The sequence below is a fragment of the Bicyclus anynana genome, chromosome 14 (genome assembly GCF_947172395.1).
Source record: "Bicyclus anynana chromosome 14, ilBicAnyn1.1, whole genome shotgun sequence".
In the NCBI taxonomy this organism is placed as follows: Eukaryota; Metazoa; Arthropoda; class Insecta; order Lepidoptera; family Nymphalidae; genus Bicyclus; species Bicyclus anynana.
Window position 1 is genome coordinate 14,509,828 of NC_069096.1, and position 16,637 is coordinate 14,526,464.

Genomic DNA, 16,637 nt, shown 5'->3' on the forward strand with positions numbered 1-16,637 from the left:
AAATATCATGATCTCGAGCCGCCACCATCCAGCAGCTCACTCCAACCTGCTTGATGACTTCAGTCCACCTAGTGAGAGGTCGACCAACATTGCGCTTTCCAGTGCGGTCTTCTTATATCACCATCATCATCATCATCATGTCAGCCGATGGACGTCCACTGCAGGACATAGGCCTTTTGTAGGGACTTCCTAACATCACGATACTGAGCCGAGCCGCAGATTTCTTATATACTCATTCCTTATTTAATACATTCCATATACAGAGAATATTTTGAAAAAATAAAACCTACATTTCGGAGCCGGATCCGGATTTCAACCCAGGACCTCCGAATAGCTGCATTGACTAAACAGTGGACCAACAAAGCAGTACATTATTTAGTAATTATACTCATATGTGAATACTGTACCGAAACAAATACTAACCTAAATCAAGCGAAAAGAGCGCTCAGCAAAAACCGTGTTACTTAATCCATTGTTTACACGATTTTTTGTCACAAAACGTGACGGAATCCATAGTTCAAAGTGAAAAACACGCCTAGCCTAGACACAATCAAAGCGTGACATTTGGTATAGTCTGTTCTATTCAATTCTATTTGTACCAACGATCTCTGTGGACTAATTTCTAATTAAGAAATGTGTTTAAAATAATAAAAGGCGTCCAATATCCAAATTATAGACGATCTTGACCCATCTTGAGATCAAATTTCCTAAGTGTGTTGTCTGTAAAGACGGTTTACTGACGATAGTTGAACGTGACAACGTCATAAGAAAGTATTGATGGAATGGTTGCATTTTTCAAAAGAAAATGTTCGTTTTTCTAAAATACTGTTTATTAATCGTCATAGACCAGAATATACTTTATTTCTTGTAAAAAAAGTTGGCAACCCTAGAGCGAGGGAACGACGCATGACGTCATATTTTTCCAAGTGTGCAGCCGGCTCCATCGAATTATGACGTTGTCACGTCAGAAATATATTGCTAGTAGTTTGTGTTTGGTAACCTTGTACCTTAAGACGAAGTTTTTGACGTTGAAACAAATTTTTCAAAGCGAAGTTTGTCAGACAGAATTCGTTTTTAAGAACCACTGAGCAAAAATTGAGTAGCAAAATAAAAGTTCCGAGTAGAAAAATAACGTTTTTCAAGGAAAATTTTGTATACTCACTAGTTTTATAAAAATCCGTTGATAGTCAGAGTTCTTACAGAATCTACGTACCTATACAGATTCTAGTTGCTAATTGTTGTTGGCTTTCTCTATAACTTTCTAACGGTTATTGTCTAACTGGCTAGATAAATCTTAGCCTTTCCGCTACATCGATATCTAGACATAATTCGGCCTAGGAAATTGCAATTCAGATCTTTGTCTATATGCAAATAAATCTTCGATATTATTAAATGCAGTTTGCAAATCGATTTCAAAATGCGATCGATTTGAAATTGTATTTATTGCTAACATATAAAAAGGTTTGAAAAATTTCGACGTCGTGACTTGCTCTAAAATTACCGATCTGATTTTGATGCGTTTTCATTAGACATCAAACGTTAATACCTCTTTCGAATGCCAAATTTTGATTAAATTTCGTTGAGTTTCCTCGAGTTTTAAAACTAAATTGAATTTAGGTCCTTAGTACTGCTTATTTCCATAAGTCACGGAAACGAATGAGATTGATATAATATCGAAAGAGGATTGATATACCGAATGACAAAAAAAGAAAATGCAGTTGCAGAGTACAAGTTTTTTTATATAAATATATATACGTTCAAAAGGTTTATTCTGTTTTTAACAACTTGACGCGTTCAAGGTAACAATGTAAAAATGCTATTTATAACTGACGTTAAGATAACATCTAATTAAACAAGTACAACCTATATTTAATTACCTCGTGGGTCCAGTGGTTAGTATTGTGGTTTCGGATCGCGAGGTCCTGGTTCGGGTTATAAGCTACGGTATACTGGGCTTTTCTTTCTTCTAGGAGGTATTCAGTAGGTGGATATGAATTCTCCGAACGGGGATGAGAATTTTGTAGTTTTACGTCCCATGCCCATCATGATGGGAAAGGTTGCCGGTAGAAGAGTAGTTGGTTGCAGAAAAGGTTTTTTTTATTCTTTACAATATTTAAGTAGCCTGATATGGTAAGTGATGATGTAATCTAAGAAGAAAGCAGGCTAACTTGTTAGTAGTAGGATGAAAAATCCACACTCCTTTCGGTTTCTATACGACATCGCACCAACACCTTTAGTAGGCTGTTAAAATAGGCTGATAATAATGAATGTCGTATCAAAGTCTTGTCGATGTCGTAGGAAGCTAAAAGGTCACATCGCGTGCGGTGGATAGCATGACAAAGGATCACCAAACCCTGTGACGGGTGGCGCTCTGTCTAACGAAAGGCATTGAGACCAATGCGTCATCGCTTATTGAAATATCAAATTAATTTATGCCAACTCAGGCGTCAAAAACACTTATTGGATTGGGACATTTTGTCACTTCTACAAGGACTTCTAAGTATTTAAGAACATAAAACCTTTCAACCTATAAGGTAATGACAAACAATAGATAATCGTGCTAATTTGGTTGTGCAAAAATCTGTAAAGTGACAATTTTTTCCTGATTCTTTCAGTTATTTACATTACGTTTTTTTAAGGTTAAACCGATTAAGATGACTTTTAGTATGGGACCTTGGATCGAGGCATTAGTTTAGGCTACTTTTTGTCGCGAAAATAAAAATCAAAGTGATAACCGTTTCATTATTTTAGTTTTAGTACAGTCATTTGGTCCAAAAAAATAGGGTTACCTGAAAAGTTTTCCAAGAGTTTTGAAAATTGGTAATCTATAGATTTCGATGTGCTCTTTTCGCCTCGTAAGTGGCAAAGTTGAAATTCGTAAAGAGCACATCGAAATCTATGAGATCAGGAATTTTCAAAACTCCCAGAAAACTTTCTAGCCACAACTACCAAATGATTGGACTATTTCTAGCAGGTACAATAATTATACAAAGTAAAAAAAATATTAAAAACTTGTGAAGTATGGACTAAACTTCGAATTCGCTCTGAGGGCCTAGTGGCAGTTTGATACTGTTACTATCGCGTTAACGTAAACGTGAATTTCTAAGGAATTGCAACAGCGCCATCTAGTGGCACTACTGCGCAACTGTTTCAATTCCATATAAATTCGCGTTTACGTCAACGCGAACAGTATGAAAATATTGAAAACTCCTACTAGGCACACTGAACACGAGTTATTAGTTATTTTTTTTTTTTTGTACTAGTAGGTATATAGCTGTCACCTTATGGCTCACAAAGATCATAAAGAAAGAAAACGGTAAACTATTGGACATACGAGTACACTTCGAGGTATGCAAGAAAACAATTGGTGTTTTTCAAAGGTTGACCTGAAACCTAAATGGTACTGGTACGAGTAGGTATTGTAACTGTTCAAGCTTTACGTGCCATGTTATTAATCATTGACGTTATAGGCTTTGTTCTTGTATGTACTCGTACATTGTCGAAGATGAAGTAACATGGTATCGGGTTGGATGTTTAGTCACAGAAAACATATGTACAAGTATTTAGTGTAGCTTTCCCTGTGTCCCACAGGCAGAGGAGTCTTTATCTATAGTGCAGGGTAGCACCCGGGCGCCACTACCTCAGGGGCGCCAGAGCGTCACCCGCCTCGCGGGTTATATAAGTAACTAGCGGACGCCCGCGACATCGTCCGCCCTTAAACCTCTTTTATTCAGCTAACCGCAAAATCCGTTCTTAGTGGATACCTACTAACTATTAACTGCCGCCCTGCCAAGTTTCAGCTTTATTCTTCAAGCGGTTTTCGAGATTTCGTGATGAATGACCTTTCGCATTTACGAGTATATATTAAGATAGAGACAAACAGATATACAAATAGCTCAGAATAGAGCAAAAGCAATAGGTAGACACTATTGACAGTAATGTAGAGTCTACCTCAATCCACGGACCGTATCCCTTTAGGGCGTTTACCGACTAGCGTCTTTTTAACGCTCTTAAGTTGAGGAAAGGAGTTTATGGTGTTCCTTACGTGCGGGCACACTGGAGAGTCGCGAGCAATTATTGAGGGGGCTCTGAAAAATAGGATAATTAAATTAGAAACTTAATATTTTTTTGAACATAGCCCCTGTGCTTTGTCGATACACTGCAGCCTTCATATCCTAGTTCACCTAGAAGCACTAGAATCTAGATCACAAAGATTAGCTGTACTTAATCTAAGAGTTCAGTACCAATATTTTATTCCCGATCCAAATCGAGTTTTGGAACCACTGCTCTAAGGAAATAAAATATATTGTCGATTTACAACTAGAATTGTGATACGACTTTAAGCAACTTCATCATCATTATAATTTTATGCAGATGGGCGTCCACTGTTGGACATAAGCCTCTTGTAAGGACTTGTAAACCTACTATCTTGGACTGCTTGTGTCCAGCGGCTCCCTGAAACCCATTTAATGTCGTCGGTCCCGGGTCCACCGTGTGGGAGTCGACTAACACTGCGCTGGTATGGGTCCATACAATTGCGTGTATGGTTAGTCTTTAGGGGATCTTTCACACTTGTGACACTTAAAAGTTATCGACACAAAAAATGCATAGATCGCGTACCTAGGTGTAATATAATATGATACGCTAATATAAATTTGATACGACACAAAATAGCTTTGATAAAAACAATTATAACAACAACAAATAAAGTTCACGGTTTGTCATTGGTGTCCGAGTAGGAAGCTAATAATAACTTCTAACAATTCTAAGTGATTAATGGAATCCATTTTCGCGTTGATAATACCTATAATCTTTATAAAAAAATCGTATTACTTACGCAAATGTTATGACAAGCTGTTGGCCTATTCACTATTTTGGTCTATAATAAACCTATTAAAATAAACATCAAATCAATTGACAAAATGGCATTTACATAACGTGTGATATTCATATACATAATGTCATATTGAGAACCTCCTCCTTTTTGAAGTCGGTTAAATAGAAAAAACAATACCAGTAGTTGCGTAATATCTCCAGAGAAGGGCGATAATAACTTACTGCAGTCTGCAACACAGTGTTACACTAAAGCAGTATTATCGAATTTATGTTATTGATTGCACAGTGTCATAATATTTTATACAGATTTTTCGTTTGTTTTCTTGTGCTGTAATCACACTATTTGATATAATGTAAATTGTAATGTAAATGTAATCACACTATATTATGAAGGCGAAAGTTTGTGTGTGTGTGTGTAAATATGTTTGTTCCTCTTTTACACTGCGGCTACTGAAGCGATTTGGCTGAAATTTGGAATGGAAATAGATTTAATACTCTGGATTAGTACGGTAATTCCGGAAAAATTCATGGTTCCCACGGGTTTTGTGAAAAACTGCCACGCGGACGCAGTTGCAGTCGTCCGCTAGTTATTTAATACAATAAACTTATTTCTATTTACTTAGGTACAGTGGCGTGCACTTCATACTAATAGATGTAAAAAAGTACTACATATCCTGACTTACTATGAATCTGTATTGGAGAATTTAACTTGTCAATTTTTTACGTATAATGCCTACCCTATTTAAAAACCTTGTGCACGCCGTAGATAATATACAAGATTACCTTAATTTGACTCAAGAGATATTTTTGGGAAACTATTTTCGTACCACCGACAACTAGAAAAAAAAAGTATTGACGAATAGAATGACAGATATTTTTTACGTTATATTTTTTATTAAGTTTGAGGTAAGCCTTAATCACTCAAAATTGCTTATTTCCTTTTCGTACTGTATAATTTGCATATTAAATCGATCCATCATCGCATAGTTACATAATATTTTTTACTAGAACTGTTTATAAATATACCATTGACCGTGACTTACAAAAGCAATACAATGTTTGTAATATTACAATAACCTAGGTATTATGAAAGGACAAAAATAAGTATTGTTAAATATACCTACACAAGCTTACTTTGTGATGTTCATTGTGTATTAATTTTATGAGATTTTTTTGCAATTTCAATGTTGTTTAGTTATCTGATGATGCTACAGTATCAGCCGTATCGGGGTTTAACTAATATAATTTTTTTTCTTTATCTTTTTTCGTTTCTTGACAAAAAAAAATGTTTTTTTTTATCACTCTTTCTTGCTTAAAAAGTTCGCCGGTGTACCTTAAGTAAACTTTGAAGCTGTATTATATTTTTAGTATTATTTTCTTCTATTACCGACAACCTTAACAAACATGCAAACGAAGGAAACTAACAAACAAAGTAGGTTTTTAAAAAATGTCGTAAAATTCAGGCTGTATGGTCGACGATCTTTGCCTGTCCGTTGGGGACAAAATATGATACTAGTAATGTTTTCATTAATAAAGGAGAATCAGCCTTTTTTTAGGTATCTGGTAAACTGCCAGGGATGGGCATTCCCTTTTTCATTTTGATTTGATTTAAATTTCATTTGAAGACGGTAAATCTACTTATCGTTCCCGCAACGTTTTTCTTAGTCACTTAATTGAGGAAGTGTTGTTTACATTTTGTTCGACAAAAATTACATTTAAAGTTAAACTTTTTAATACGGAAATTGGATCGGAACCGTAATAATAGGCCCCCGAAACACGAAAAGCTAGACCGCGCGGTTTACGCTATCTTTGTTATTCCACAAAAAAAGTTCTACTTGTCGCGATATTTATTAATTCTAAAGGTCCAGACGGCTTAACGTGCTCTCCGAGGCATGGGTTTTTTTTGGTGGGAATTTTAATTAAAAATTTCTCGACAGAAAAGCTTAGAATCATAAGCCATAACATCAAAAGAGAGTTATAGCCCGACGTAGGATTAGAATTCAGGACCACATAAGTTTACCACTGGATCAACGAGGGAGCTACGATGAAAATGACTTCCATAACGGCCCTCTAAGCGGAGGTCCGAGTCTCAGAGGAGCAGCACTTAGGAAGTCTTTCCGCCCATCTCTTCTGCTTGCTTGCTTCTGCCCTCGACCAAACCCCTCGCTGACGTCGCTGAGGTCCCATTAAGGAGCCTACGGCACTTACACCATCAGATAAGAAAGCTAAAGATGACGTTTGGGAAAATTGTCAAAATTTATCTGCAAATAACTGACCATTTACGAGTATACAACCGGAGTATTGAGCAAGTGTCGTAATTTCACAAAGGAATCAGTGTGGGAGCGGGTAGGTGCGGGCTCACAATAGCCGGCATCCGGTCCAAGTCCGCCGCTAGTTATTCAATCTCGTCGCATCACGTTACGCCAGTGTGACACACCTTTTTAAACGGTCTTAGGCACTTTTCGCACTACACAAGCGTAGCTTTAATCGTCATCATTCTTTACATCAGTTTAATAAAGAACATCATCATCATTATCAGCCTATTTTACTACCACACTGCTGGCACCACTGGTTTCTGGGATTAGGGTGATAATGACTAAGCTTAATTGAAATAAATGAACTTTGTCTTTGAATGTTTCAGTTAGCCATAGATCTTTTGTAGATATGGTCCTAGAGCGCTTATATTCCAGCGACTCCGGGGAGTCGACCAACACTAGGTTTTCTAGTGTGGTGTCGACATTATTTGACTCTGTAACAATCTCTAACACTTTTGGGTTCTTTATGTATTGAAACATCGGCATATTTTACTGGTCTACGGCCTCATCTGAACCTTAGCTTGCGCAGGACTTATCGCGAGACCTGAGCTGTGCTACATACATCCTTTTTTTTCTTTTTTTTTTAAAAGAATATTTGCTAGTCGGGTAAGACTGTATTAGAAGTGGGTACGACAATAGACAAACGGGCGGGGATCGAACCACCACCCCTCGGTGATGAGTCCGACCGCTCTTACCGTTGAGCTATTGAGGATTTATTTCTTGACTTGTTTTTTTATATTTCTTATCTACCTTCAATCTGTATAGTTGTCTGATCATATTCAACCACAAGTAAAAATAGATTTTATCTAATTTTGCCTGTGTTTTCCTATGTATAGGTAGGTACTTATTAGCCAGGTATCAAGTACCTATTTCATCTAGATACCTATATTGCCGGTACCTACGGACCTACTTGTTTAATGTAAATTCTTGATTAAGTGATTTGACCACAACCTTGGGAGTATATTAAATGCATTAAATTTATATGTAGGTACTTATACCTCTATATACCTACTATTTATTTACCTCCCTAGGTATAGCTCGTGCGCATTAACTTGACACCTGGCACAAATGATGTTTGTACTGTGTACTTTGTATGGATGTGTTTGGCAGCCGGGCGTCAAGTTAATACGTACGGATTATAGGTAGGTACTATACCTACCCCATTTAGGTAGGTCCAGTTTTCAGTAGGTACCTAGAGGTACTCCTACCACTTTTTATATTTATCTTGCACTGTCATAAAATATTAGGTAGCTGTAAGCTTATTACTATTAGGTATTAAGTAAGTAAAATGAAAAAAATCTTCTACTTCGAAAAAAATTTCAACCGACTTAATAAAATAAAGATTAACAAGCTATAGTTGTACCTACTAGCCTAGTTACTAAGATCAAAAACTGTTGTTACTGTTGAGCACGAGTCTCCTCTCACAGACTCTCAGCCTGGCAGACTTCACACTGCACTCTGTGCTTATCACACAAAGATAATTAAAATTCTCAGGTATGCAGGTTTCCTTACGATTTACCTTCACCTTTTGAAACACGTGATATTTAATTTCTTAAAATGCAAAAGTAACTGAAAAGTTGGAGGTACATGCCCTGGCCCAGATTCAAATCAACGCCTTCCGAAATTGGAGGCAGAGGTAATGGTCATATTATCCACATCCATTGGACTATCACAGCCACACTGTAAACTAAAATCTTTGATCACAGCTGTATGTAGGATGATTTATGAAGTTAAAGAATTCACGTTATTTTCATTATTAACGCCATCTATAGTGGAACTGATAAACCATTTCATTCAGAGTAAACTCGATCTCCCGCTATATACTTTGTAGTATCGTTGTAAGATGGCGCTATTGAAAAATCTTATCAGCTTTAAGCCTAGATGGCGTTACTAGTTTCCAATATACGTTTATTTTCGGATCGTTCATCGTAGACGGCATATTAGACGTCAAATAACCTTGTTTTATCTCCAAAGTGTCGTCATTAGGAGGCTCCAATAACTGTAATCATTGGGAGGCTCGACAATGATAAATGAATCGCACGCGTTTATTATGATGTATATTAGTTAATTAATCATTGACATGACAAGGGTAAAGGGTTAAAACAAGGGTAGGTATTTTTGTTTAATAGTGGATTTAAAGTTTCCCCCCAAAACTTGCCGCCATTGATTTTAATAGTCATACTCGTAGTCATCATCATCATCATTATCAACCCATATTCGGCTCACTGCTGAGCTCCTGGCCACCCAATCTGCCAATCAGCATTGGTCCACCACGCTGGCCCAATGCTGATTGGCAGACTTCATACACGCAGAGAATTAAGAAAATTCTCTGCTAGGCAGGTTTCCTCACGATGTTTTTCCTTCACCGTTTGAGACTCGTGACATTTTATTTTTTTTAAATGCACACAACTGAAAAGTTTGAGGTGCACGCCCCGGACCGGATTCGAACCCACATCCCTCCGGAATCGGAGGTAGAGGTCATATCCACTGGTCTTATCGTATACTCGTAGTCTTTCGTGTTAATTAAGTTGAGGCTCAAATTCACACACTTATTCAAAAGTCAATAAAAGAACGTTGCTATATATTTTTTCTAGGCATAGAACTTACATGACCAATGCAAGCGAAATTAGCACTTGTAACAAAAGTTTTAAGACTGAGATCAAGAATCTACACTTCAAAAATGTTTGAAAGGCCACTGACCGTCGTTTTTACAACACGAACTATACCTACCTATTCATTCATAGAAATCATGTTGAAAACCCGTGAAGCACACAGGGTGACACAGGTTTCTTTTTACTTCTCGAGACTATTTTAAACACAGGTTTTTTTTATTTTCGGGAATTCATTCATATACCTACCTACCTAACTAAATAATGTCTATCTTTGTACAGGTACCTATTTCATCCAGATCCATTTATTTATTTATTTATTTATTTATTATATATCCTTAGTATGCTTACAGCTAAGCCAAAACGCATACAAAGTACAGACTTACAATATAACAATATAACAGATAAACAAATTACAATATAATCACTATACAATACAAACACATAAATTGCATATTTCTATAAAATTAAAATTAAAATTCACAGCTGTTTACAATATCAATAAATACATGAAGTTTTATATCAAAAATATCTAGATCTTGGCGCTGAGCAATCAACGAATTGAGCATCGACAGTACCCGATTAGTTGGGGCATTTCGAGCATATTGCGTACGGAACGACTTGATCCATTGTGATTGTGACATTCTTAGTATATAAAATTAATGGTATGACTTATCTAACTTAAGTAGATAGATACAGGCTATGTTATTCCGTAGTTTTGACAATATTGTTATAAATTATTGCTCTATATTTTCCCTATTGGCTAGTAGCACAGTATACCTATGTAGGTATAGACAGAAGACTTAAATATTTTTACTGTGCTAGAAGGATAGTCAATTTTCTTCGTAAGTAGGTAGTAGGTACAGGTAGTGCGGCGCTATGGTATAGGTGGATATGCGGTGATTTTACTAGACGGAGGTTTAGGGTTCGATCGCCGGCGGGGCAGATTGAGGTTTTCTTAATTGGTCCAGGTCAGGCTGGCGGGAGGCTTCGGCTTTAGGATGGGTACTATCCTACCGTCAAGCGATTTAGCGTTCCGGTACGATGTCGTGTAGAAACCGATAGGCGTGTGGATTTTCATCCTTTTCCTAACAAGTTAGCCTTCTTAGATGGTATCATCACTTAGGTACCATCAGCATGCTAATTCACTGTCTTAGACGTTTGATTAAAAAAAATTTTTGTTTTTGAAACAAAATTGAGATTATATGTAAAAATGTCGTCTGATGTTTACTGGTTGATATCACACAGTAGATACCTAAATGACATTTATCAATTGATTTGAAGTTTATTTTAATGTGTTGATACTAAAGACCATAATAGTGAATAGACCAGCTGGTGAGATTGTAGTCAAAGGCTAACATGTGAAGATTAAAAATGTGTAAGTAGGTATTTGCTTAAAATTTATGTTTACGACGTCACTTATTAATGAGGCCGGCAGTGTTTGAAATGGCTTTACCTTAACAAAGTCAATGTTTACTCGGAATTAGAAAAAGACCTTGCAGAACTGTTAAACTTATTTTACAGTTTATTAACGATAAACAGAAAAAAAATACTTATTACCTAGTCAGTAAGCTTAGGAGTTACTGGAGCCTAAACACAGATGAAACTCTTCAACTGTTTACAGCAGTTACTTTGTGTTTGGGCTTAATCAAACTGTATTGAAAAGGACTTTGCACTTATATGGGTTGTGACTGTCATTAAGAATCTGATGATGATGACAAGGGACAAAGGAACAGTTAATGGAACTCCTGAATGGTTTTCAGTAGCTACCTTGTGATAGGGTTTGATCAATTTATATTGATGAGATCTTTCCACCACCTTGTCACCAATTTAGATGAGTTGTGACTGTCTTTGGAGTCTGATGATGAAAACAAGGAGCTAATGAAACTCCTCAATGGTTTACAGTAACTAGCTAAGTAACTTGTGATTGGGTTTGATCAATTTATATTGATGAGACCTTTCCACCTTGATGTGTTGTGACTGTCATTAGGGGTATGATGGTGAAGACAAGACAAAGGACAGGTAATGGAACTCCTCAACGGTTTATACCTTGTGAGTGGGCTTGATTATTTTTGTATTGCTGAGAACTTTCCACCTAGATGTGTTGTGACTATCATTAAAGGTTTGGTGATGATGACGAAGGGTACTCCTCATCGGTTTACAGTAGATGTTAGCAGTAGTGCAACTGTTTATATCTGGGAACCCCACAGTTTCAGTGTGAAAGCAGGCAACTTTTAATTTTTCAATTCTTTTGGGTAAATTCTATTTAAAGGTACTGTACGATTTATTTAACTAACCAATAAGGGAAGGAGATTAACAAAAATAAAAAATATAATAGCTGAGGGTTTAAATACATTTCTTAAACCGGAACTCGTACTTATTAACTATGTGATTTTATAGACGTTTCACGCAATGATTGGCATTATGAATAGGTAAGTACTTAGATTAATGGAACTCCACGCGTCGAAGTCTTAGGTAAAAGCTACCTAGGTAGTTGGCAATAAAATGCAATGACAATATTATATTATGGGGTCGATAGTCTCGCCTATTACGAGCTACCATAGCCGATTGGCGCCTAATCTGAAAGCTTTGTCTAGCGATAATTCAGGATTTAATGCCCGCCTGCTAATTTTTTATTCTATCGTCTGAAAATAGGTCGAATTTGGTCAAATGATAAGGGAGTTTTATGGAATAAGCTTTCAAATAAGTAAATCAAACTCGGAATTTTCTCTAAATTAATAATCACATTAACATTAAAAGACGAAAGTCAGTGTGTCTATGGATTTGTTACAACCATCGATCGTAGGTTACAACTACAAACCAGAACTACTAAACAAAATATCTCAGACGAATGAAATAGAACAGTGGAACATCGAGAGAGTTACAAGCAACCCCTGAAGACAGAAACTAAAAGAAGAAAAAAAAGAAGAAAAAAGAAAAGTAAGCAATAACCTTCCGCTAATTAGGTATTCTTTCTTAGATGCAAAATGTATATCTTGCATAATATATCTACTTACCTACTAATGAACATAATTATACTTAGGTAGGTACCTATACATACAGATTAGGTACTATCCTGATTTTACTGATAAGATGGTAATTATTATTTATCCCATTACATTACTCATAATAAAAACTACATCGCAGGTAGCTAAGTATATTGATTGCCTTCTATCCTGATTTTACTGATTATTATTTATCCCATTAGTTAGTACATAAGTACTCTTTAGAAACTACATCATAGTTACTACAACCTAACTACAAGAAAGGTCGTCAAAATGTCCGTCTCGGAAGGCTTACCGCCTCGTTGAAATCTTATCAGCGCATCACAAAAAGTATCGGTACACCGGCAAGAAGTAGCGGTATCATTTCCTATTCGTCTACAATCACTTTTCAGCGTTCAGTAAAAACTGCGCGCTGACGTCATCGCACACGTAGTGGGCGCGTGCTGCTGACCGCCGACCGGAATAACTCAACAACTGACACGTTTGCGATAAATCAGAGGCATCCGACTTCGAGAATCGGCTTTTATGTTTTTTAAGTTCCTAAACCTTCTTTACGCACACTAAAATTGGAGATTAAGCTGGTAAATTCGTTACGAAAAGTGTCATAGGGTAAGTCGATCGTACGGTGAGAGGCTTTACTACTACACTTACTACTTTATTTTTTGTTTCTAAAAGTAATAAAACCATCTCTTTGTCTGTCATCAGTTACGAGTCTTATTTACAAATAGTGCAATTTTAACTTTATTAACAGAGTATAAATCAAGCGTTTGTAATTTAAATACATTGCCAAAACTTGTGTTGTAGCTATAAAAGAAGAGAACAAAAAATAGTAGATTGTTATACAAGGGGCTAAAAAGACCCATTATATACGAGGTACTTTTAGGACTTACTTACGAAAGGAGTTTTTTAAACTATTATCTCCCACGTTTACCTCACATACTCATTTATTTTTCATTTATTTATTTAAGTTACATTTCCATTATAATATTTAACACATTTCATATATAAAATGTCATAATTATTACAAATGGAACCCTGTGAGGGTGTTGTAACTACAAAGTAAAACTTAACTTAACTTAACAACATAAGATAAGATACTCATTATTCATCTTCACAGTAGTCGGAAGTTATATTACCGGGTACAAGCATCTCTTTTAATATCCAAAATTGTAGACTTTGTACATTTAATTTTCAATTAAAATAAATCATTGAATATTATACTAAACTATTTTATTTTCTCGCAATCGTAGTGAAAAGCAGAGTGTAACACGTGGGGCTAAACCCATTATAAACTTGGTTTCTATTTAGCGTAAAAATACCTCGTATATAATGGATCTTTTTAGCCCCTTGTATAATAATCTACTATTTTGTCCGTTTATTTAAGTTTGTTCCACCGTCACCTTTTTACCATCGCACTGCAAGACTTCGAGTAGGTTTCCATCACTATGTCATTCAATCAATCCCAACTATCAACTAATCTCCGAAAATAAACGACGGATTTTTAATATTTGTACTGTTATCACAGGTAGACTAAGTAAAATCTGTATTAAACATAATAGTTTATGTTAAAGTAAAAACAAAACAGTATCTTAGGTGGACAGAATCTGATGGTGTTCTAATCTAAGGACATACGATTATATTACTTAAATCAAATCTAATGAATAAAATATAACCTTCCGCATGATAAAATCCTTCTATGGTATAAATCATAAAAGAAGTTGTTGATTGTGAACCATATGGCATTATTAAGTGATAGACGCAATTTTCATGATTTTCAGTTGCCACATTCAGTTGCTCAGCTATGCCACGAGGCCATGGTGCCGCGCCCCCGCACTCTTCCTCCGTGTATATTTACGACCCGGCGACCCGCGCGTCGCACCGCCAGTCCTATTCTAACCACCGGCAGAACACGTACCAACCCTCGCGATGACCAACCACCCCGATCTCAATGTTGGTTCACACACCAGCATCACGTAAACACGTGGTTTAGTTAAGCTAGTTTTTATTTATTTCATAGTATTTTATTACGTTTTCTTCTGTGTTCTGTTCGGTTTTTTTTTCTCTTATCACAACAATCGATATGGTTTCGAATCGCGGTACCCACGTGCTGGTATGGGAGCAGCCTGGCTTGGAGGACCAGAGGCCCAAAAAGTATAGCGGTGAGTCATTGTGACGTCACTGGGGAACACCATAGATCAAGTTTTCTTTTTTCTAGGCTTAGATTCAGTAGCAGGCCCTATAAAAATTGTACGAAATGGAAAATTCCTTCTCGTATATAGGTTTGTAATGAATCGTAAAGGTAAGCAGTGCATTTTTGCATCTATGAAGTGCACGTCACTGCTTAAACAAAATTTGCATAGACGTTTACCATGCGTCAAGTAAATTGGTGACCTGTTACGCCTGTGTGGTCCTATGATAATATAAAGAAAAAGCATGTTTAAATTGATATGCTTTTCTTTATTCTACACAAGTTAGCCCTTGACTACAATCTCACGGCTCACCTGATGGTAAGTGATGATGCAATCTAAGACGAAAGCCTTTGTTTGCGTTGCTTTTAGAACATTACTACGACCTTTTATTATATTATTTAATATTTAGAACATACCACGTTTTCGATTATTTAATACCGTTTAAAACATCATAATAATTATAATAGAACAATTCGCCGTTCTCGGAGAATAAAATGGTAACTGCCATTACACATGTTTTAGTATTATTTCATTTTTCGGATCTATATTTTAAGGTTTTATTTTTTTCATTTTTTTCGTAATTTTTTGCAGTTATTAACTAAGTAACAAAATATTACAATAGTATTCCAAGATATAGTCTCTGGCATAAAGGTATGAGAATAAAATGGTAATATAATATTACCATAATGTATGTACTTCTTGGTACGGTAAACAGCCGTACAATTGTCTTCCGGTACTCAAAATTTAAGACTAGATTATGATAAAATCAGTCACCATTTTATTCTCGTTCAAAATCTTCTGATCGGCACGCGTAATTCATCATCACTTGCACTTACCGTGTTATTTTTTAGGTTTTTAACCTACAAAAATTTTAATAAAAAAATACAACCGACTTCAAAACCTAAAAACGTACCCACTAAACTAAAAAGTGAAAAATAACATCATAATATGTTTTACCTGCTGATCAGTATGAAGGCGGTGCTAAGCCGGTGTTGTATTAATTCAAGCCATGTGAGAATATCTTATAGCTTTAGATTTTGCAGACAGTGTTGTTTCATGTGGTCCTGTCAGAAATGGCTTAAATTAAGACAACACCGGCTAAGCACCGCCTTCATACTGATCAGCAGGTAAAACATATTATGATGTTATTTTTCACTTTTTAGTTTAGTGGGTACGTTTTTAGGTTTTGAAGTCGGTTGTATTTTTTTATTAAAATTTTTATTATTTTTCCATTTTTAGTGTAAAATTTCATCTCAAACAAATACATCAGACCCCTAATGACAGTCACAACCCATCTTGGTACAAAATTCTCAGCAATACAAATTAATCAAGCCCAAGCATAAGGTAGCTACTGTAAACCGTTAAGGAGTTCCCTTAATTGACCTTGGTCTTCATCATCAGACCCCTAATAACAGACACAACTCATCTAGGTAGAAAGTTCTCAGCAATACGAATTAATCAAGGCCAAACACAAGGTGTTTACTGTAAACTGTTAAGGAGTTCCCTTAATTGTCCTTGGTCTTCATCACCAAACCCCTAAATGACAGTCACAACCTATCTATGTGGAAAGTTCTCATTAATACAAATTAATCAAGCCCAAACACAAAGTAACTGCTGTAAATCGCCGAGGAGTTCCCTCGTCTGTTTTATGGTTCCATCATCAGATCGATTTTAAACCTTCAT

The 16,637-nt window shown here is 36.1% G+C and overlaps 1 protein-coding gene across 2 annotated transcripts in view; it reads left to right on the top strand.

The window, feature by feature from the left end:
• Positions 1-16,637, top strand: part of LOC112044928 (putative inorganic phosphate cotransporter) — a 74,483-nt gene that overhangs the window by 31,390 nt on the left and 26,456 nt on the right. Inside the window, exon 1 of one of the 2 annotated variants that reach the window (XM_024080940.2) lies at positions 14,643-14,924. The exons of the other annotated variant lie outside the window; for it this stretch is intronic. Coding sequence (XP_023936708.1) covers positions 14,846-14,924 — 79 coding nt within the window. The 5' untranslated portion in view covers positions 14,643-14,845. Of the gene's footprint in view, positions 1-14,642; positions 14,925-16,637 lie in introns of those variants that run through there. 2 annotated transcript variants of the gene reach the window in all.